Source organism: Orycteropus afer, unplaced genomic scaffold (assembly GCF_000298275.1).
Source record: "Orycteropus afer afer isolate SDZICR_OR568_19922 unplaced genomic scaffold, OryAfe1.0 scaffold00147, whole genome shotgun sequence".
NCBI classification, from domain to species: domain Eukaryota; kingdom Metazoa; phylum Chordata; class Mammalia; order Tubulidentata; family Orycteropodidae; genus Orycteropus; species Orycteropus afer.
This window is the reverse complement of record NW_006921734.1, coordinates 6,351,230-6,374,786: the sequence shown is the minus strand read 5'-3', so window position 1 is coordinate 6,374,786 and position 23,557 is coordinate 6,351,230. Positions and strand designations below refer to the sequence as shown.

General features: G+C 36.2%; 1 protein-coding gene across 1 annotated transcript in view; it reads left to right on the top strand.

Moving 5' to 3' along the window:
* The window catches only part of DYNC2H1 (dynein cytoplasmic 2 heavy chain 1), a 505,271-nt gene that overhangs the window by 151,260 nt on the left and 330,454 nt on the right, over nt 1-23,557 (top strand). The window contains exons 48-52 of the mRNA XM_007946035.1: nt 5,565-5,695; nt 6,877-7,125; nt 9,226-9,334; nt 21,229-21,342; nt 22,617-22,759. Of these exons, the coding sequence (XP_007944226.1) occupies nt 5,565-5,695; nt 6,877-7,125; nt 9,226-9,334; nt 21,229-21,342; nt 22,617-22,759 (746 nt within the window). The remainder of the gene's footprint in view (nt 1-5,564; nt 5,696-6,876; nt 7,126-9,225; nt 9,335-21,228; nt 21,343-22,616; nt 22,760-23,557) is intronic.

Sequence of the window (23,557 nt, the reverse complement as noted above, 5' to 3'; positions counted from 1 at the left end):
GAGGAGTGGCTGGTGGGTTTGAACCACCAGCTGTCTGGTTAGCAGTCAAGTGCCTTAGGCACTACGCTACCAGAGCTCCCATATATATATATATATATATATATGGATGTTTTACCTTCAAATGAAGGGTTGCCTTTTTAGTAATTATAGGCTTAACATGTTAGATCTAGGCACACAGGATTTTCACATAACAGAAGATTAATTCATTAATAAAATTTAAATCTGGAAACATAGACTAGATACTGCCTACTTCTCAAGTGCTTGCTATCTAATGACAGGAGCAGATATCAAAGTCCTTACTTACAATGAAAACTATTGTTAGTGTGTTTAGATGCAACAATATTTGTGGAAATAGATGGTTAAGCTGGTATATACAACAGAGTGTGGAGTGTTTTATAATTAATATAACTTTATGAATGTATTTGCAATAAATGCTAAATTTTAAGCTGTAGAAAATATAGGGACTAATTTTTTTTGAGGAACTTATATTGACACTTTTTAAAAATCAAACATTTAATTTTAAGATAATTGTAAATTCACCTGAAGTTGTAAGAATTAACACAGAGAGGTTCTGTGTACCCTTTTGTTTCCCTGAATGGTAACATCTGGCAAATCTGTATAGAGCAGTGTTATAATCAGGATTTTGATACAGTAAAGATGTTTAACATATTTATCACCACAACGATTCCTCTTGTTGCCCTTTCATAACCACACAGACTTCCCTTTCATCCTCTGAAAACACTAATATATTCTTCATTTGTTTAATTTTGTCATATCGAGAATGTAATTGCACTCTATATACTTCTCTGGAGATACATCTAGGTTGTTGTATCAGGAGTTTATTACTTTTTATTTCTAAGTAATATTCTATTGTATGGATGTAACATCATTTCTTTATCCATTCACCTGTTGAAGGATATTTGAGTTGTTTTCAGTTTTTGGATATTACGAGTAGAAGTACTATAAACATTTATGCACAGGTGTCTGTGCCAATATTACATTTTTGATTCTTCAGAATAAATGCCCATAAGTGCAATTGCAGGGTTATATGTATGCTTTTTTTTTTTTTGTAAATATATATGTAAGAAAAGTTTGCCATGTCAACGTTTTTCACATGTGTAATTCAGTGACATTAATTGTGTCCATCATGTTATGAAGCCATTACCATTATTCTTTTTCATATTTTTATATCACCCCTAACAGAAGCTCAGTGTCATGCAAATAATGAGTTTCCTTTTTCTCCTTCCTAGCTGCCCCTGGTAACCACTAATAAACTAAGGTCCCTATATACTTTCCTGTTCTAAGTATTTCATATAAGTGGAATCATAAAATATTTATCCTTTTGTGACTGACTTATTTTATTCAACATGTTTTCAAGGTTCATTCATGTTGTAGCATGTATTAGGACTTCATTTCCCTTTATGACTGAGTAATATTTCATTATTGGGTGCCGTCTAGTCACTTTGACTCATAGCGACCCCTTGTAGCAGAATAGAACTGCCCATTGAGTTTTCTTGGCTGTAATCTTTATGAGAGCTGGTTGCTAGGTCTTTAGCCTACAGAGCTGCTAGGTGGGTTCAAAGTGCTAACCTTTCAATTAGCAATTGAGTGCTTAACTGTTGCACCACCAGCATTCTTTAAATAGGTACTATGGTTTGTTTATTCATCTGTCAAGGACACTTGGGTTGTTTTCATTTTTTGGCTATTGTGAATAATGTTGGAATGGATATTGGTGTATGAATGTCTGAGTCCCTCCTTTAAAATCTTTTGGGTTTATACCAAGAAGGGGTCATGAGGTAGTTCTATGTTTAACTTTTTGAGTAATCAGTGAACTGTTTTCCACAGTGGCTACACCATTTTACCTTCCCACCAGCAATGGATGAGGGTTCTGATTTTTCCCCATCCTTGTCAATTCTTGTTATTTTCCAGTTTTCTTATCATAGTCATCCTAGTAGGTGTGCAGTGGTATCACATTGTAGCTGGTGGCGCAGTGCATAAGGTATTTGACTGCCAGCCAGAAGGGTGGTGGTTCAAGCTTACCAGCTGCTGTGTGGAAGGAAGATGGGACAATCTATTTCTGTAAAGATTTACTGCCTTGGTAACCCACTGGCAGTGGCTGTGAGTTGGAATTGACTCCATGGTGGTGGGTTTGGTTTGTTTTTCTAAATGACTATTGACATTGAACATCTTTTTTATGTGCATATTAGTGATTTGTATATTTTCTTTGGAGAAATGTCTATTCAAGTCCCTTTTGTTAATTGGGCTGCTTGTCTTTGTGGTGAATTATAGTTTATTTATTTTTTTAAAATATATTCAGGGTATTAAATGATTATCAGATTCTCAAATATTTCTGTGGGTTGTTCACTTTTTTGAACAAGTTCTTTGATTTACAATTTTTTTTTTCTTTTTGATGAAGTGCAATTTATCTATTTTGTCTTTTGTTGGTCATATATTTGGTATCATATCTAAGACTCCATTGTCAAAAACAAAGTTTTGAAGTTTCATCCCTGTTTCCTTCTAAGAGTTTTATATTTTCAGTTCATCCATTTAGGTTGTTGATCTGTTTTGAGTAAATGCTTGTATGTTATATGAGGTATTGGTCCAGCTACACTCATTTGCTTGTGGAGATTCAGTTATGCAAGCACCATTCATTAAAGAGACTACTTTCCCCATTGAATGGATGTAACACCCTTGTCAACAATCAATTGACCACAGATATATAGGTTTATTTTTGAACTCTTGTTGTGTTCCATTGGTTTTTATGTCTGTCATTATACCAATACCACACTGTTTTGATTACTGTTGCTATATAGGATTCAAGTCACAAGCTCTGGTAGCACAGTGCCTAAGGCATTTGACTACTAATCAGAAGGCTGGCAGTTCAAACCCACTAACCACTCCTTAGAGGAAAGGTTGGGCAATGTATTTCTTTAGTGATACTGCCTTGGAAGCCCAAGGAGGGGTCGCTATGAGTCGGGTTCGACTCGACAGCAGTGAGTTTGTTTTTTTGGTTTTTATAGTATTTGAAGAATGAGCTGAAATATATTGATGTTCATGAAGATGCTGCAGGATCAGGCAATATTTAATTCTTTTACACACAGGTCGCCATGATCCAGAGCTAAATGGAAGACAACTGACAACAACATAGTATGTTTTGAAATTGGGAAATGTGAATTGTCATATTTCTTTTTCTTTTTTCGTTCATTTGGAGCCCCTTGCAATTTTGTGAGAACTTGAGGATTACTTTTCCATTTTTGCAAAAAAGGCTGTTGGAATTGTGATAGAGATTGTGTTGAATGTATACATTGCAGTTAGTATTGACAGCTTCACAATATTAAGTCTTCCAATTCATGAACATAGGATGTCTTTCTATTTATTTACATCTTCTCTAATTTCTTCAGCAATGTTCTACAGTTTTTAGTGTACAAGTCTTTTATCTCCCTGGATACATTTATTCCTAGGTATTCTATTCTTCTAATTGCTGTTGAAAATGGGATTATTTTCTTGATTTCCTTTTCAGATTGTTCATTGCTGATGTATAGAAACACAGCGGATTTTTTGTGTATTCATCTTGTACCATAGACTTTACTGAATCCACTTATCAGTTCTAGTAGCTTTGTGATTCTTTGGAATTTTCTTTATATAGGACCATGTTGTCTGTGATAGGCTTTTTATAAAATAATCTTTTCTAGACCCTCTTAGTTGGAGTTGTAGCATTTCTTTTTGAGAAGTGTTATGAATCTATGTTTTGTGGACTCTGTTAATGCTGTTCTAAGGTTTCTAGATTGGGAGAGTTAATTGTTTTAGTACTGGACAGGAAAATCAGGAGAGAATGGTTTGGGTAGGAGATAATGAGTTCAGTTTTATACATGTGATTAAGTGTGCTTTGGAAGTCAACATGGATTTCATAAGCTCTGTGAGGGTGAAGGGAGCTCTGGTAGCATAGTGGCTAAGACACTTGCCTGCTAACCAGACGGCTGGCGGTTCAAACCCACCTGCCACTCCTCGGAAGGAAGGTTGGGCAATCCTACTTCCGTAGTGATACTGCCTCGGAAACCCAAGGAGGGGTCGCTATGAGTCGGGGCCAACTCGACGGCACATAACAACAACAACAACAACATGAGGGTGAAAGGAGCTTTGGTGGCACAGTGGTTAAAGTGTTTGACTGCTAATAAAAAGCTTGGCGGTTTGAACTCATATTTTTCACTGCTTATCTCTACCAGAAAGTACAATGTTGCATAAATGAGTGCATTAAATATAAATCTATTAAGCAGTTGGTAATTTGTCTAGATAGTGCTTAGGAGATTTGCCTAGAGTGTTGATAAACATATATGGGTTTTAGACCCATAAGTAGTTGATACTTTAGACCACAGAACTGTATTACATAATTCAAGGTGAATATTTAGAATTAAAAAAATAGAAGACTAACTTTGGATCTCAGAGATCATCAATATGTACAGATATAGATATGCACAGTTCTGAAAAGGAATAGTGGTTGTGGCTTGATGGATAGGGTCATACAGATCCAAGGAAGAAAAGCTTCTAGAGGGACATGCACAGAGATTTTTTTAGGGTAAGGACTACAAGAAAGATTTGGATTTGGTGATTAGGGCTGCATTGTTTTGTCCAAATAGGAGTTTTAGTATAGTGAGCTGTGTAGATTGAAGATAGTATAAGAAATGTGATGGTGAAAGAAGGAGGAACATGAAGTGGCTTGAGTCTGGGGAAGGTAAAGTTTATTGTCATTTTACGAGGGGGTATGGAATCTTTTGGATCACAGCAGTCAATAGGAAGGTGAATGGATCTTCCTTGTATGGCCACAGGAACACTGCTAATAGATAATTTAATGGACTTCAGGAGATTTTTTTTTTTTTCCTGATTAAAGTTTGGTTGTTAATTTTTCTTTTGTTTCGGAAGTTAGGGCTTTTTATATTAGTAAATCTGTTACTTCTCAAAGAGAGTTTTGAGGTTGTTTTATTTTGTCATTTTATGTAAATTGTATCAAATATGGAGATTCTGGAAAAGGTGAAGGAAAATGAGATGAACAGAGGATAGAAGGTAGGAATAGTGGACGAAAGTTAGAAGGAAGTCACTTCATTTGGGATGAAGAAAGTAGGGGACAAAAATAGAATAGGAATGGTGTCAGTTTCAGGTAGAATTTGAAGTTGCAAATTAAAGTCTTTGTACCTTAACTTGTATTGATCTTCCAAGGCACACTTTACAGTAATTTATCTTTACCCCTCAAAGGATGATCTTAGTAGACTGATTAAGTTAAGAAAACTTTGTTGTTGTTGTTGTTATGTGCCACCGAGTTAGACTGGATTCATAGTGACCCCTCCTTGGGTTTCCGAGGCAGTATCACTATGGAAGTAGATTGCCCCATCTTCCTTCCGAGGAGTGCCTGGTGGGTTTGAACCACCAGCCTTCTGGTTGACAGTCGAGTGCCTTAGGCACTACGCTACCAGAGCTCCCAAGAATGCTTTAGTGAACTAGTAAACTATTTATTACTGATGGTCCCATTACAAATAATACATATAAAACAAATATATCTTGTATTTCTCCAGATACTTTTTATGTCACATGGGGAGCCCAACATAATTTAGGAGCAAGAATTGTCCCAGGACAACCATTACCTCCACATGGAAAACCACTTGGAAAACTAAACTCTGCAGATCTGAAGGATGTTATTAAAAAGGTATAGTATGAACCCTGAATTAGAATTTTTATTTGGTGATGATTATAGTAATTTTCTTATGTTTATTGCAAGCTTTTTGAGGGCATAGAAATGAAAGATCACAAAATGGGTAAAGCTGGTTCTTATTGTTTGGAATTTAGTCTTTTGTAGCTGACCTAAGTAGATACACATGTACATCACAGATATGTCTAAAACATGGCCAAGATTTGTTGGGAGGAGTTATCTGATTTTGGAAAATGAATGAGACTTAATATTAATTGGTAAATCATCCTAGAGCAGTGGTTGTCAAAATTTGGTGGGCCTTGGAATAACTTTGAGAATCAAAAAATATGTAGATTTCTGAGTCTTATCCCTAAAGAGTCTGATTCATAAGGTGGGACCCAGAGAGTCTGAATTTCTAATAGGTGTTCAGATAAGGCTGATGTTGCTGATCCACTGAAACTGTGAGTAGCATTGTCTTAGGTTCTTAGTGTGTTTGTATTTTCTTTATATTTAATTGTAAAGAAGAAATAATATTACATATTATTATTTAAAAAACTAATATTTACTTATAGCGAAAATAGAAAAGTTATTATTTACATTGGAAATTAATGTTTATTTTCTCAATAAGTTTTTATCATGGGCTGGTAAACTGACTGATCTATTTAGAATGAGTATTGGAGTATTTGGGATCATTGAAAGTAGTTAACCATGTGGAATCTAGTTGTCCTGTCTCTTCCTGCACTGAATTGTATGGCCCAGGGAAAGACATAATACCTGCATGAGCTTTCTATTTGTTCCCAAGTAGTGCATAACAGCAAAAGTTTGAAAAGATTTTTCAGACACTGGCTTTCTAGAGGTCTGGGACTGTTTTATGGTATATATACACTGATGTGATTTATAAGTTGATAATATTTGAGAGTTATTGATGTTTTTATAATTAACCTGCTTCCTCTCTCTACTTTTATATTAACGATTCTTAACGTAACTGATTTTTTTGAACTCTTAATTTGTTTAACACCACGTAAGTTTCTCCTGGGGAGCACCTTTAGAGCTAGATTATTAAATAAATACAATATTGAGTGTCACTGTACCTCTTTTCTTGAGCATATAAAATATAATATTCTGATTTAGATAACTGATATTTTTATGTAATTAGGGCTTGTATTGATTATAAAATACTCTTTTTGATTTTTTTAAAGGGTCTTATTCATTATGGGCGAGATAACCAGAATTTAGATATTCTACTTTTCCAAGAAGTCCTGGAGTATATGTCTAGAATAGACAGAGTGTTGAGTTTTCCTGGAGGTTCACTTCTGTTAGCAGGACGCAGTGGTGTAGGTCGTCGGACAATCACTTCTTTAGTCAGTCATATGCATGGAGCAGTGCTGTTTACTCCAAAGATTTCCAGAGGATATGAGCTGAAGCAGTTCAAAAATGATCTCAAACATGTGAGTTACTCAAAGTTTTTTGCTTTATTTAACTATATAACTAAATATATAATTAAACCAAGTTAGTTAGTATTCTAATTTCATACCTTTTAAATTCTCTGATAGACTGCATAATCTTTATTTTAATTTTGATGAGTAGTTTTCTCATGATTCTTAGAAAACTTCATTTTTATTTCCAAATAGGAAAAAGATTCCTATTTGCCTACAATTTGTAGCTCTTGGGTGCCCCAGATAGAGATTGTAGAATGTTAGATGGACTTTGAAGAACAACAAAAGGATGAATTTTTTTCACATAGACTATGTATGTGGGGGAACTCTGGTAGTGTGACACCTAAGGCACTTGACTGCCAACCAGAAGGCTAGTGGTTCAAACCCACCAGCTACTCCTCGGAAGGAAGGTTGGGCAATCTACTTTTGTAGTGATACCACCTTGGAAACCCAAGGAGGGCTCGCTGTGAGTCAGGTCTGATTCGATAGCACATAACAACAACAACATATTTGTGGGAGGAGCTCTGGTAGCGTAGTGCCCAAAACACGTGACTGCTAACCAGAAGGCTGGTGGTTCAAACCTACCAGCCACTACTCAGAAGGAAGATTGGGCAATCCACTTCTGTAGTGATACTGACTCGGAAACCCAAGGAGGGGTCACTGTGAGTCAAATCTGATTCGATGGCAGTGAGTTTCTTTTACTTTTTTTTTTTAAATATGTATGGGTATTTATCAAAATGAGGCACTAGCGTTTGATTTAATGTTCTATTTGTAAGCTGTTGTTGTTGTTAGGTGCTGTTGAGTTGTCTCCTACTCATAATGACACTGTGTACAACAGAATGAAACACTGCCTGGTCCTGTGCCAGCCCCATGATCCTTGCTATACCTGAGCGCATCGTTGCAGCCACTGTGTCGATCTGTCTTGAGGCCTTCCTTCTTTTCTTTGACCTTCCACTTTACCAAGCATCATCTCTTTCTCCAGGGAATAGTCCCTTCTGACAACATGACCAAAGTAGGTAAAATGAAGTCTGGCCCTTTTTGCTTCCAAGGAGCATTCTGGCTGCACTTCTTCCAAGACAGATTTGTTAGTTCTTTTAGCAGTCCATGGTACTTTGAGTATTCTTTGCCAAAACCACAATTCAAAAGCACTGACTCTTCTTCAGTCTTCCTTATTCATTGTCCAGCTCTCACATGCATATGAGGCAACTGAAAATACCATGGCTTGGGTTAGGCACACCTTAATCTTCAAGGAGATATCTTTGCTCTTCAACACTTGAAAGAGGTCTTTTGCAGCAGATGTAAAGGGATTAACATTTCCCCAAAATAGTATAGGCAGTCCCCAGGTTCTGAACGAGATCTGTTCCTGTGTTTTTAAATGTTCAGGTCAGTCAAAACAGGTGCATGTGGTTCTTATTTAGCCTTACTTTGGTGCAAGAAAAGACTCAAAGCCTCTTCAGTAATTTAAAAGCTGCACATGTAGGAAGTGAAGATGGTTGTAATGAGTTTGTTGCAAGTAGGAGTTGGCTTATCAGTTTCACAGTGAGGACAAATTTACGTAAACATAAAATGAATTGTGAGCCAAAATAGCATTGTACCACTCAAAGATGGCAGCACTTGGGTAAAAGATGGCAGCACTCTCTCAAGGATGTCAGCCTACCTTGATGCTGTAAATTGCTCTCCACAGTCCTGCAAATAATCCATTTTCATGCATCATGCTCCTGAAAGGGTTCATTACTCCTCTTCTGAGTCTCCCATTTTCCAGGCTTTGAGCTGTAATTTTTCCTGTTCTGATTACTATGATGAATCACCCAAATTGTAAAAATTCATGTCTCTTTCTGTTTCACTTCCTTGACCATGACAGAAGTGGTTCGAGTGATTTCAAAGCCCTGTGTAAGGGCGAGCAGGAGTTGTCTGAAAGTCAGACATTTGTAACATAGAGACTGCCTCTATTTGCTTTTCAAAGTGTATGGCTAAAGTTTGATTTTAATTTTGATTACTCAAATATAAATAAATATATAATCATTCATGATTACATGGCATAGTTTATATGCAGAATAATTTTTAACAGCACTAAAATTCTCAAAGGCTACTAAATATTTTCTTATTGAACAGGTACTGCATCTTGCAGGCATCGAAGCCCAGCAAGTAGTTTTACTTCTTGAAGACTACCAGTTTGTACATCCTACATTTTTGGAAATGATCAATAGCCTTTTGTCTTCAGGCAAGTCATTGATTTCTATTCAAAGAAAATGAAAGTACTAATGTAAAAATTATTAAAGTAAAATCATCTTGTGTAAAATTTACTTGTGTTTTAGAGACCTTTGGCATAGTTCTTACTAGAGTAACATGAATTAAACATGGTCAGGGCAAGAGAATTGAGAAACTCCATTTTTATAAAATCAGAAGATTGAAGAATTACCTAAAGGTGATTGATAATATTCAATATTGGTGAATACACAGAAAGAGCGGCTATCTCCTACACTTTTGGTGGAACTATTATTACCTTCTGTAAACATTTGGGAAAGTTATCAACCACCACTTACTTAAAAATGTGATTCACTCTTTATTTTAGAAATTTTATTATGTGTAGGAATTTAATCTGTAGAAATAAAAGATATAGTACATAACAAAATATGTAGCATAATTTGTAATAGCAGAACATTTGATACAATATCACTCTTAAATGGTGGAATAAATTATGATATGGCTTTAATATGGATATATGAATATAGCTGTATTTTGAATATATGTAGTTTCTTATTTCATGTATCTTGGATATATTTGTATTCAGTAATCTAGAAAAATATACGTTACTTCTGTTTTTGAATGGACAAATTTTAAGTATTATATAACCTTATTTTTTAAAAATTAAGATTTTTATGCATTTCTTTTTCCAATGGCTGATTTGATGGAAGTAGATCACCAGACCCTTCTTCCAAGGTGCCCATAGGTGGAATTTAACTGCCAGCCTTTTGGTTAGCATCAAGTACTTAACCATTTGCTTTTCTCAGGGACTCCTGTAACCTCATTAAAAAAAAAAAAAAAATTAAAGAAGAAAAGGTACCTCTAAGTATTTAAAATATGTACATACATGATAGAAAATTACCATTTGAAAGAATATATTGGGATAATTTTTTTCTAGAAACTTATGAGTGGTAAGTGACTCTCTAGTATTAATAGAATTTTATGGGTTGTAGAAATGTTTACTATTTTATTTTTTCAATTTTTTTGTCCTTAGGAAATATTTACTTCCATTCTGCCTTACTGACTTTGAATGTTATTTTTTGGAGATACACTACAAAGTGCTAGATCCATTTTTATTCCCCCCATGTTTTTCAACCCTGATTGTGCATTAAACTACCTGGAGAATTAAAACAAAACAAAACAAACTTATTCTTTGCTTCCGCAAAACTATTAAATGAAAACCTCTGGATTAAGGGTGGTGGTAGCATTTGGTCATTTCAATTAATGCTCCCTAGTTAATTCTGTTCACCACTTGTCTGTCAGTTTGTCATACTGTGGTGGCTTGTGTGTTGCTGTGAGGCTGGAGGCTATGCCACCAGTATTTCAAATACCAGCACGGTCACCCATTATGGACAGGTTTCAGTGGAGCTTTGAGACTAAGACAGACTAGGAAGAAGGACGAGGCCATCCACTTCTGGATAAATGGATAAGTGTAAACCTTATGAAGCAGAGAAACACTGTCTGATATGTTACTGGAAAACTTTACGAATAGCCATAAACACTGTCTGGTATAGTGCCAGAAGATGAGCCCCTCAGGTCAGAAGGCACTCAAAATATGACTGAGGAAGAGCTGCCTCTTCAGAGTAGAGTTGACCTTAATGGTGTGGTGGAGTAAAGCTTTGGAGACTTTCATTTGCTGATGGGGCATGACTGAAAATGTGAAGAAACAGCTGCAAATGTCCATTCATAATTGGAAAGTGCAATGTATGAAGTATGAATCTAGGAAAACTGGAAATTGTCAGACATGATATGGAATGCATAAAGATTGATATTCTAGGTATTAGTGAGCTGAAATGGACTGGTATTGGCTGTATTGAATCAGACAATACCCAGACTATGGTATTTTCAATCACCTCATGTATGTGTGAAAGCTGGACAGTGAATAAGGAAGACTAAAGTAGAATTGATGCTTTTGAATTGAGGTATTGGCAAAGAATACTGAAAATAACATGGACTTCCAGAAGAATGAATAAATCTGTCCTGGAAGAAGTGTGGCAGGAATGCTCCTTGGAGGTGAGAATGGTCAGACTTTGTCTCACCTACTTTGGTCATGTTGTCAGTAGGAACCATTCCCTTGAGAAGGATATTATACTTGGTAAAGTGAAGGGTCGGTGCAAAAGGGGGAGACCCTCAAGGAGATGGATTGACACAGTGGCTGCAAGGTTGGGCTTAAGTATAGCAGGGAGTGTGAGGATGGTGCACAACCAGGCAATGTTTCCTTCTGTTGTGCGTAGGGTCGCTATGATTCAGGCTGAATCGATGACACCTAACAACAAACACACAACAGTTGAGTCTATGCAACCTGAGTTAAGAATTACTGCTTGCTTCTTGAACAGCTCTGGTCTTAACCTACTCTTGGGCATGCATCTTTCCCCAGCAAAGTGTGGTACTCCTCTGTTCTCTGGAACCACTTGATCTGACTGTTGCTACCTGAGGAGGATACCTGCAAATTCCTATATTTCTTCCTTTTCTGAAGAATTTATGAAGTTTGGTAGGCTTTGAAATCAAATAGTCTTTTCTTCAGACATTAAACTGCTTTGACTAAAGAAAGCATTTAGTTTATAATATATGGTATGTACAATTTAGTGAAGTCCGGGACTCTGGTCAGACAGGTAATAGATCCATTTCTGTTAAAGATTTTTGGGATAACAGTTTAGTGAAAGTGGTAGAACTTGAGCAATCTTGGAGTGTTTGTTACTATTTTATAGAGTAACCACTTTTGATTTTCAAGGAACACATCTTTGCCTGTTGCTTAAGTTGTCACTACATGGAGACCTTGTGCATTTTGGTTTAGATAAACCTGGCAGACTAGACTATAGCTTCTTTGTAAAAACATGCACCAGATAATCATTACCCAATAATTGTATTGGTCCTTTCATGTATTTCACTCTACGTAAGTTATATTTCAATAAAATGTATTAAAGATAACTTCTGGTCTTTACTATCAAGATATAGCTGCAAAATTCACAACTAAAGTTAGCTTTTGGTAAAATTTATTTTTACAGAAAGTGTTCAATAGGACTTTGTCTTGTTTTTCTTATTTCAAATTCTTATACCCTAAAGCATATAGTATATATTATATAGGCTGTCATTCTTTGCTAAGTTTAAGGATGATTGGTATGGTTAAAATTTAGAGAAAGATACATAAAGCAGATATATGTGTATGTGTATGTTTGAGTGTTACAGGCTTGAAGGAGTGGGGGTTAACTTGGTACCTCTGAGTTGATCCTAAAGAAAAGTAGAGACCAGACTGTGATTGACTCTACATGAATGTACTGCTTTGAATGTGTAGCAAAGGAGTTTTCACTTAATCTCATACTTTCTTATGGATTCTAAATGTTTCACTTCAACAAATATTTATTGTACACTGTTACATGCAAGGCTCAGAAAGAGATATATCAAGTAAATTGTTGTTGTTAGGTGCTGTACAGTCATCTCCGACTCATAGCGACCCTATGGACAGCAGAACAAAACACTGTGTGGTCTTGTGCCAGCTCCACGATCCTTGCTATACTTGAGCCTATTGCCACAGCCACTGTGCCAGTCCATCTCGTTGAGGGTCTTTCCCTCTTTCATTGACCCTCCACCTTACTAAACATGACATCCTTCTCCAGTGAATGGTCCCTTCTGAAAACATGACCAAAGTATGTGAGACAAAGTCTGGACATTCTCGCTTCCAAGGAGTATTGTGGCTACACTTCCTCCAGGACAGATTTGTTAGTTCTTTTAGCAGTCCATAGTACTTACAGCATTCCTCGCCAGCACCACAGCTCAAAAGCATCAACTCTTCTTCGGTCTTCCTTATGCATTGTCCAGCTCTCACATGCATGTGAGGTGATTGAAAATACCATGGCTTGTGTCAGGGACACCTTTGTCCTCAGGGAGACTTCTTTGGTCTTCAACACTTGAAAGAGGTCCTTTGTAGTCAATTTACCCAGTGCTATATTGTTGTGTTGTTGTTATGTGCCATTGAGTTGGACCTGACTCATAGCAATCCCTCCTTGGGTTTCTGAGGCAGTCTCACTATGGAAGTAGATTGCCCATTTTACTTCCGAGGAGTGGCTGGTGAGTTTGAACCACCAGCCTTCTGGTTAGCAGTCAAGTGCCTTAGGCACTATGCTACCAGAGCTCCTGCCCAGCGCTATATGTCATCTAATGTCCTGAGTGCTTCCATTGGCATTGATTGTAGAACCAAGCAGTGGGAAGTCTTTGACAACTTCAATCTTTTCCCCATTTATCATGATGCTGCTTATTCGTTCAGTTGTGAGGATTTTTGTTTTCTTTATATGGAGATGTCATCCATACTGCAGATTATATTCTTCAAACTTCATCAGTAAGTGCGTCAAGTCATCCTTATTTTCAGCAAGGAAAGTTGTGTTGTTAGTGTATCACAGGTTGTTAATTATCCTTCCTTCAATCCTGATGCCATGTTCTTCTTCATATAGTCCAGCTTCTTGATTACTTGCTCAGCATATAGATTGAATAAGTATGGGGAAAGGATACAACCCTGACACACTCCCTTCTTGATTTTAAACCATGCAGTGCCCCCTTGTTCTGTTTGAATGACAGCCTCCTGGTCTATGTACTGGTTCCTCATGAGTTCAATTAAGTGTTCTGGAATTCCCATTCTTCTCAATGTTATACACAATTTGTTATGATTCACACAATCGAATGCTTTTGCATAGTCAATAAAACACAAATAAACATCTTTCTGGTATTTTTTGCTGAGCCAAGATCCTTCTGACATCAGCTATGATATTCCTCATTCCCCATCCTCTTCTGAATCCAGCTTGCATTTCTGGAAGTACTCTGTCAGTATACTGCTGCAGCCATTTTTGAATTATCTTCAGTAAGATTTTATTTGCATTTGATATTAATGATATTGCTTGATAATTTCCACACTCTGTGGCATCACCTTTCTTTGGAATTGGTACAGATATAGATCTCTTTCAGTCAGTTGGCCAGGTAGCTGTCTTCCAAATCTCTTGGCATAGCCGAGTGAGTGCCTCCAGTGTGGCATCCATTTTTTGAAACATCTCAGTGGGTATTCTGTCAGTCCCCAGAGCCTTGTTCTTAGACACTTCCTTCCATGCAGCTTTGACTTCTTCCTTCAATACCATTGGTTCTTGAACATATGCCACCTCCTGAAATGGATGAAGATCAACCAGTTCTTTTTGGTACAGTGACTCTGCATTCTTTCCATCTTCTTTTTATTCTTCCTGCATCCTTCAATATTTTGCCCATAGAATCTTTCAGTATTGCAACTCAAGGCTTAAATTTTTTCCTCAGTTCTTTCAGTTTGAGAAATGCCAAGTATGTTCGTCCCTTTGGGTTTCTAACTCCAGGTCTTTCATATTTCATTATAGTAATTGGCTTTTTTTGAAATCTTCTGTTTAGCTCTTTTATCTTGCCATTTCTTCAATTTGCTTTAGCTACTCTCCACTCAAGGACAAGTTTCAGAATCTCTCCTGACATCTGATAAGGTCTTTCCTTCCTTTCTCGTATTCTTAATGACCTCTTGCTTTCTTCATGAATGATGTTCTTGGTGTCATCCTGTAAGTCTTCTGGTTTTTGGTCATTGGTGTTCAGTACATCAAATCTATTCTTTAGATGGTCTCTAAATCCAGGAGGGATATAATCAAGGTCATATTTTGGCTCTAGTGGACTTGTTTTAATTGTATTCAACTTCAGGTTAAACATGCATATGAGCAGTTGATAGTCTGTTCCATAATCAGCTCCTGGTCTGGTTTTGGCTGAAGACATTGAGCTTTTCCATCACCTCTTGCCACAGATGTAGTCAATGTGATTCCTATGTACTCCATCTGGCAAAGTCTACATGTATAGCTGGTGTTTGTGTTGTTGAAAAACGGTATTTGCAAAGAATAAGTCATTGGTCTTAAAAATCTATCATGAGATCTCCAGCGTTATTTCTGTTACCAAGGCCAAATTTTCCAACTACCAGTGATTCTTCTTTGTTTCCAACTCTTGCATTCCAGCCACCAGTGATAATTAACACATCTTGATTGTACTTTCTGTCAATTTCAGACTGCAGAAGTTGGTAAAAATCTTCAATTTCCTCATCTTTGGCCTTGGTGGTTGGTGCATAAATTTGAATAATAGTCGTATTAACTGGTCTTCCTTGCAGGCATACGGTTATTATCCTATCACTGATAGATTGTACTTCAGGAAAAATCTTGAAACATCCTTTGCGATGATGAATGCCACACCATTCCTCTTCAAATTGCCATTCCTGGCATAGTATATAATGAGCTTGTCTGATTCAAAATGGCCAAAACTGGTCCATTTCTGCTCACTAATGCCTCAGATGTCAACCTTTATGCATTCCATTTCATTTTTGACAACTTCAGTTTTCCTAGATTCATACTTCGTACATTCCATGTTCTAATTATTAATGGATGTTTGCAGCTGTTCCTCCTCAATTTGAGTGATGCCACGTCAGCAAATGGAGGTCCCCAAAGCTTTATTTTATCCATGTGATTAAGGTTAGTTCTACTCTGATGAGACACCTCTTTCCCAGTCATATTTTTAGTGCCTTCTGACCTAAAGGGCTCATCTTCCTGCACTGTATCAGACAGTGTTTCTGGACTGTTCATAAAGTTGCCCAGTAATGTATCAGACAGTGTTTCTCTGCTATTCATAAGTTTTTCCCGGGCCAGTTCTTTGAAAAATGGATGGCCTCTTCCTTCTTCCTAGTGTTTCTCAGTCTGCAAGCTGTGTTGAAACCTGTGCACCATGTGCAACCTTGCTGGTGTTTGAAACACTGGTGGCACAGCCCCAAGCTTCACAGCAACACACAGTCCACCATAGGATGGCAAACTGACTCCCAAGTTAGTCTCCCTTAGCTGTTTGACACCTTTCCACCTTCCCTTTACCTGGATTCCTACCTGGATCCTGCCAGTTTGTCATTCCCTGCATTCCCTCCCTTTCCTGCCTCTGGGATGGGCCCTGTATCCCTCCCCTTACCTGGATCCTACAGCTTTTGTCGTCCCTGAAGTTCCCTTCCTTTCCTGCCTCTGGGCTAGGTTCTGTCTACCTATCCTTACCTGGATCCCGTGGCTTTTGTTGTGCTCAGCATTCCCTCCTTTTCCTGCCTCTGGGGCATCAGATTGCCATCAAGCAAATGGCAAGCAAAAAAGAGCAGGAGTGGAAATATTAATTTGTGATAAAATTGACTTTAAGACAATAAACACCAAAAGAGCAAGAAAGGAGATTGTATAATGATTAAAGGATTACTTGAATTAAGGATATAACTGTAATAAGTATCTATGCACCCAGTGAAAGAGACCCAAAATACATAAAGCAGACTTTAACAGAATTGGAAAGACAAATAGATGATTCTACAGTCATAGTAGGAGACTTTAGTACACCACTTTCAATAAAAGATAGAACTGAACAAAAACTCAACAAAGATGCAGAACAACTAAACAGTAGAATCCACCAACTTGACTTTATAGACATCTGCAGAGCACTTCACCCAACAACAGCAAAATATACATGCTTTTCTAGTTAAGATAAAACATTCTCCAGGATAGGCCATATGTTAGGCCATAAATTGAGCCTCAATAAATATAAAAACATTGAAATACTGCAGAGTATCTTCTCATATCACAATGCCATAAAATTAGAACTCAACCATCGGAAGATAAATGGAAAAAGGGCATACACGTGGAAACTGAATAACACAGTCCTTAAAAAGCCAATGAGTAATAGAAGAAACAAGAAATGAAATTAAAAAATTTCTGAATCAAACAAAAATGAAAACACAATATACCAAAATCTTTGGGACACAGCAAAAGCAGTGGTTGGTGGCTAATTTATAGCATTAAATGCACACATCAAAAAGAAGAAAGAGCCAAGATCAACACCTTAACCCAACATTTCCAACGATTAGAAAAAGAACAGCAAAAACCTACAGTCACTAGAAGAAAAGAAAAAAATAAAGATTAGAGCAGATATCAATGAAACAGAAATTAGAAAGACAATAGAAAAAATCAACAAGACTAGAAGTTGGTTTTTTGAAAAGATTAACAAAATGGAGAAACCACTGGCAAATTTAACAAAGGAAAAGAGGAAGAGGATACAAGGTACACAAATAAGAAACAAAATGGGCAACATCATAACAGAACCAACTGAAATAAACAGGATAATAGCAAGATACTATGAAGAACTTTATTCCAATAAATTTGAAAATCTAGAAGAAATGGACAGATTTCTAGAAACATACTACTTAACTAAATTAACAGAAACTGAAGTGGAAAATTTGAACAGACCCATATCAGAAGAAGAAATTGAACAGGTCATAAAAAATTACCAACAAAGTTTCACTGGAGAATTCTACCAAATGTCCAGAGAACTGATATCAATTTTACTCAGACTATTCCATAACAAAGTAAAGGATGGACCCTTCCAAATTCATTTTATGAAACAAGCATGACCCCTTGATACCAAAACCAGGCAAAAGCATCACTAAAAAGGAAAACTACAGACCAATATCTGTCATTAATATAGATGTAAAAATCTTCAACAAAATCCTAACCAATAGACCCAACAACATAACAAAAAAATAATACATTATGACCAAGTGAGGTTCATACCAGGTATTCAAGGATGGTTCAACATTAGAAAAACAATCAACATCATCTATCTCGTAAATAAAACAAAAGAACTACATGATCATATCAATTGATGCAGAAAAGGTGTTTGATAAAATCCAACACCCATTCCTGATAAAAACTCTCAGCAATAAAAGCTCTCAGAAGTAAAAATAAAAATAAAAATTCCTCAACATAATAAAGGGCATATATGCAAAACCAACAGCCAACATTATTCTCAATGGAGAGAGACTAAAACCATTCCCCTTGCAAACAGGAACCAGACAAGAATGCCCTCTATCACCACTTCTATTAAATGTTGTATTGGAAGTCCTAGCCAAGGCAATAAGGCAAGAAAGGGAAATTAAAGGCATCCAAATTGGTTGGGAAGAAGCAAAACTATCTCTATTTGCTGATGATACCATCCTATACATAGATAACCCAAGAGACTCAGAAAAACACAAACAAACAAACTACTGGAACTAATTGAGAGATTTAGCATAGTGGCAGGATACAAGATCAACATACAAAATCCAGTTGGATTCCTCTGTACCAGGAAAGAGATTGCTGAAAAGAAAATAAGGAAATCAAAACTATTTATAATAGTTACCAAAAAATAAAATGCTTGGGAATAAATCTTACCAGGGACACAAAAGACCTGTACAAAGAAAACTACAAAACACTACTTCAAGAAACCATAAGAGATCTACATAAATCAAAGAACATACCATGCTTGTAGATTGGAAGACTGAACATTGTGAAAATGTCAGTACTACCCAAAGCAGTCTACACATTCAGTGCAATCCCAATCCAGATCCCATTTTTTGGCCAATTAATTATTATTTTTTTTAATCAGAAACATCTGAGTTGCCCATACCACAAACATTTTCAAGGTTCTATACCAATCTCCATGGCTAAACAGTTCAACAAAACTTGAAGCATCATTTTAAATGTGAAAAGTCTTACAAAATTAACTTACAAAAACATCCCTATCAAGTCTGTAGTTTGGCATTTACTATACAGTTAGTCAAAGCTGAAGCTGAAATTCTGATTTCTTTTGTTTTTAAATCCAAGTTTACATTATTCATACAGATTCAACATTGTTAAGGATATGCACAATAACAGCATCCATGCAATGCATTTTTTTTTTTTTTTTAATTTAAGCAACATGAAAGAGAAGACCTAAGTAATGAACAGAACATTTTGGTTTATCATTGAAGCTCAAGATTGCTAGCTGACTGGAGAAAAATTAATTCTAAGAATTTTAAATATGATTGTTTTAGTCAGTCAGCAAAGGGTGCATATGATATCTAAACCACTGCTAAGGTAGAAACTGCTGGCTGGTTGCTTTGATACATGTAGTGCTTACCAACCACGATGTTGTTGTTATTTACCATCGAGTCAGCCCCGACTCATAGCGACCCCTCCTTGGGTTTCCGAGGCAGTATCACTGCAGAAGTAGATTGCCCAGCCTTCCTTCTGAGAAGTGGCTGGTGGATTTGAACCACCAGCCTTCTGGTTAGCAGAACCAGTGTCTTAGCCTAATAATGGTGTTTTACAAACAAAGGGTATAGAAGAACCAGTCACTAACTCTATATGGAAAGGAAAGAGACCTTGGATAAGCAAAGCCCTATTGAAGAAGAAGATCAAAGTAGGAGGTCTCCACTCCCAAATCTCACAACCTACTATATGGCCATAGTAGTCAAAACAGCTTGGTATTGGTACAATGACAAGACACCTAGAGCAGCGGAATAGAATTGAGAACCCAGAAATAGATCTATTGACCTATGCTCAGCTGATCTTTGACAAAGGGCTGAATGAACTCCATTAAATGAGGGAAGAGATTATCTTTTTAACAAATGGTGCTTGCAAACCTGGATTTTCGCAGAAAAATGAAACAAGATCTGTACCTCACACCATATACAAACACTAACTCCAGGTGGTTCAAAGACTTAAATGTGAAACCTAAAACTATAAAGTTCCTTGAGGAAAAAATAGGGGCAAATTTAGGGGCCTTAATTTATGGCATAAATAGACTGTCAGGCATAAATGAAAATGCACAAACAGCAGAAAATAAACTAGATGAATGGGACCTTCTAAAAATTAAATTTTTATGTGCTTTCGAAGACTATTCCAAAAAAGTAAAAAGAGAACCTACAGATTGGGAAAAAATATTTGGCAATGACATATGACAAGGGACTTATTTTTAAAATTTATAGAAAACTCCAACACCTCAACAACAAAAAGACAATCCAGTTAATAAATGGGCAGAAGATATGAATAGATATTTCACCAAAGAGGATATCCAGGTGGCCAACAAACACATGAAGAAATATTCACAATCATCAGCCATTAAACTAACTCACTGACATTGAGTTGGATCCAACTCATAGCAACCCCTCCTTGGGTTTCTGAGGTGGTATCACTACGGAAGTAAATTGCCCAGTCTTCCTTTTAAGGAGTGGCTTGTGGGTTTGAACCGCCTGCCTTCTGGTTAGCAGTCAAATGCCTTAGGCACTATGCCATCAGAGCCATTGTTGTTGTTGCTATGTGCCATCAAGTCAGATGCTTTGTTAACTGTGCCCCAGGTTTAAATATTGAATGCAATAAAATATTTGTTCTCTGGGAATTCAGAGTTTAATTGGGCAGGAAAGGTAAATAATTAATTCATTATTAAATGATGTGATAAGTACTAAACAGTAATGTTTGGATCTTCTGTGAAAGAAAAAAAGGAGTAGCTTATTTAGCACATGAGTACTCAGGAAAGACTCACGAGCACAGCAATTGGTAAAGTAGTGTTCTTTGCCCCTTACCTTTATTGTGAATGTAAAGGGGTAGAGGAGGACTGTGGGTACACATTCCAGGAAGAGGACTATTTTGTTATATTTATGGAGCACAAAGAAGTTAAAAAAGGCTAGAATACAAAGTCTTAGGGGAGAGGAGTGGGAGAATACCCTTGAAAGATAGATGGATTATGAACTGTCTTGAATGACATGTTTAGGAGTTTGAGTTTTATCACAGTAGTTAATGAGTTTTCTATTACACTCTGAGATTGGAAGTACAGGGAAAAGTAAAGGTACAGATGCAATATATGAGTCATTCATGTCTGAGTGATAGGGTTGGTATACTTCTTTTTGACAGAATGACTGAAAAAGGGCTGATTAATAGAAAAATTGAAAAAAAAAAGTGTATGTAAAATTTATTTTATAATTAGTGCAATGCAGCCAAAATTCCAAAGAAATGTAATGTTCTTCTGTAGGTGAAGTTCCTGGACTCTATACTCTTGAAGAATTAGAACCCTTGCTCTTGCCTCTTAAAGATCAAGCTTCACAAGATGGGTTTTTTGGACCAGTCTTCAATTACTTCACATACAGTAAGTAAACGATATTCATTATCAATTTGCTTTTTTCCTCGTTAGAATGCGAAACTCAGAAAACCAAGTTTACTGCTATGGAGTTGACCCATTGAGTTTCCAAGGTTTTAATCTTTATGGAAGTAGATTGCCTCATTTTTCTTCTGCAGAGCAGCTGGTGGTTTTGAACCAGCCAAATGCCTTAACCACTACACCATCATAACTCCTTATCCTCAGAATGTGAAGACATCTTAACTCTTGGGTCTATTTGGTAATATATACTTTATTTCTTTTTCCTACAATTCTTAAAAAGTAATACATAACTACATAGCTAGTTTATAGGCTAACCGATAATAAAAACATCATAGCAAAAATTTTAGCAAAGAGAAGGTTGAAAATATGGTAAAAATATGGTAATGGATTTTAGAATATTTAACTTGCTGCCTTTGTTTTCATATGACAAAGTGGTGGTGCAATGGTTAAAGCATTGAACTGCTAAACAAAAGGTTGGCAATTTGAACCTTCCAGCCGCTCCATGGGAAACAGATGAGACAGTCAGCTTCTGTAAAGATTTACAGCCTTGGAGACTCTCGCCTTCAGTTTTACTCTGTGCTAGGTCACTCTCATAGCATAATGCCTAAGGCATTTGACTGGTAACCAGAAGACTGGCGGTTCAAACCCACCAGCCACTCCTCAGAAGGAAGATGGGGCAGTCTACTTCCATAGTGATACTGCCTCGGAAACCCAAGGAGGGGTCGCTATGAGTTGAGTCCGACTCAACGGCACATAACAACAACAACAACAACAGGTCACTATGAGTTGGAATCGACACAAAGACAGTGTCGATTTGTTTTTTCTGTAAGGTTCCAGTATCTCCTTTCTTAAAGAATGACTGAACTTTTTCAATTCTACCAGACTTGTAGTTTTTTTTCTTTCTTTTTTTTCTGGAAACTTTTATTATTACAGAAGCAGTTTTATATATGCACTATTGAAATCTAAAATACAGAGATGTGAAGAATAAGGCAATAATAATACCAGAGGTTATTACATTTAGCTGCTTCGTGAGTATCTTTCTGAATTTGTTTTATTAGAATACACACACCTACACACGTATTTTTTTTTTTTAACAAAAATAAAAATCATGCCTTTATATATAACTTGCTTTTTTTTAGTTAACAATTTCTACCATTTCATTTCAAAAAATGTTAACCTTCTGAAATAAAGACTATGGATATCCTCAGTCTGACTCTATTCTTGTAATTTTCCATGATTATAACTTTTTTTTTTTTTTGTAGGAATCCAACAAAACTTGCACATTGTCTTGATAATGGATTCTGCAAATTTAAACTTCATAATTAACTGTGAGAGTAATCCAGCTTTGCATAAGAAATGCCAGGTGTTGTGGATGGAGAGTTGGTCAGATAGCAGTATGAAGAAAGTAAGTTTAGAATTTAAATATAGAAATGAAAAAATAAGCTCCTTTTCTTTTTGAAGTTAGTGAATTCTCAAAACTTTTATTTGGTATTTACTATAACATTAGCTTAATTGTGACATTGAATGTCTCTAGTCTGTTTGAAAATAATTTTGTTTCCTTCTCACTCTTTTGTGATAGTTTAGTTGGAGGTAGAATTTTAGGTTGAGGATTATGTTTTTAATTAAGAACTACAGAGATATTCACACATTTAAAAATTTTATGCCTTTAATTAATGAACCCATAGGCTAGTGTATAATAAAATGTATCACATCAAGAGTTTTAGCAACTTTAAAATTTTTTACATTTAAAACTTCAAAAAAATTGTTTTTAAATCTATCATTGCTAGATAGATTTAATAGATAGGTAATTGTTTGGAGGAGGGTGAGTCTGAAGTGTGAAATCATAGCATCCTCTTAACTGAAAGCCTCTTATGTTGCTTTTTGAATAAATAATAATTTCCAACATTATCTTTTTGAAATCCATATCAATCATTCATTTCTTTGTTCCTCTTTTTAATAATAGAAGTAAAGGCCTACGCCTATAATGGTTTGGTGGAAGGAGTGTAATTTGGGATTTTGAAGATTTTATTCATGAGAATGAATTTTTAGATAAAGGAAAAGAAAGGTATTCTAGCCCAAGGAAGCCACGTGAACAAGAGGCATTCATTAAAGAATAATTAATACTATATATATATATATATATATATATATATATATGTTGTTGTTGTTGTTGTTGTTTGCCGTCGAGTCGGCCCCGACTCAT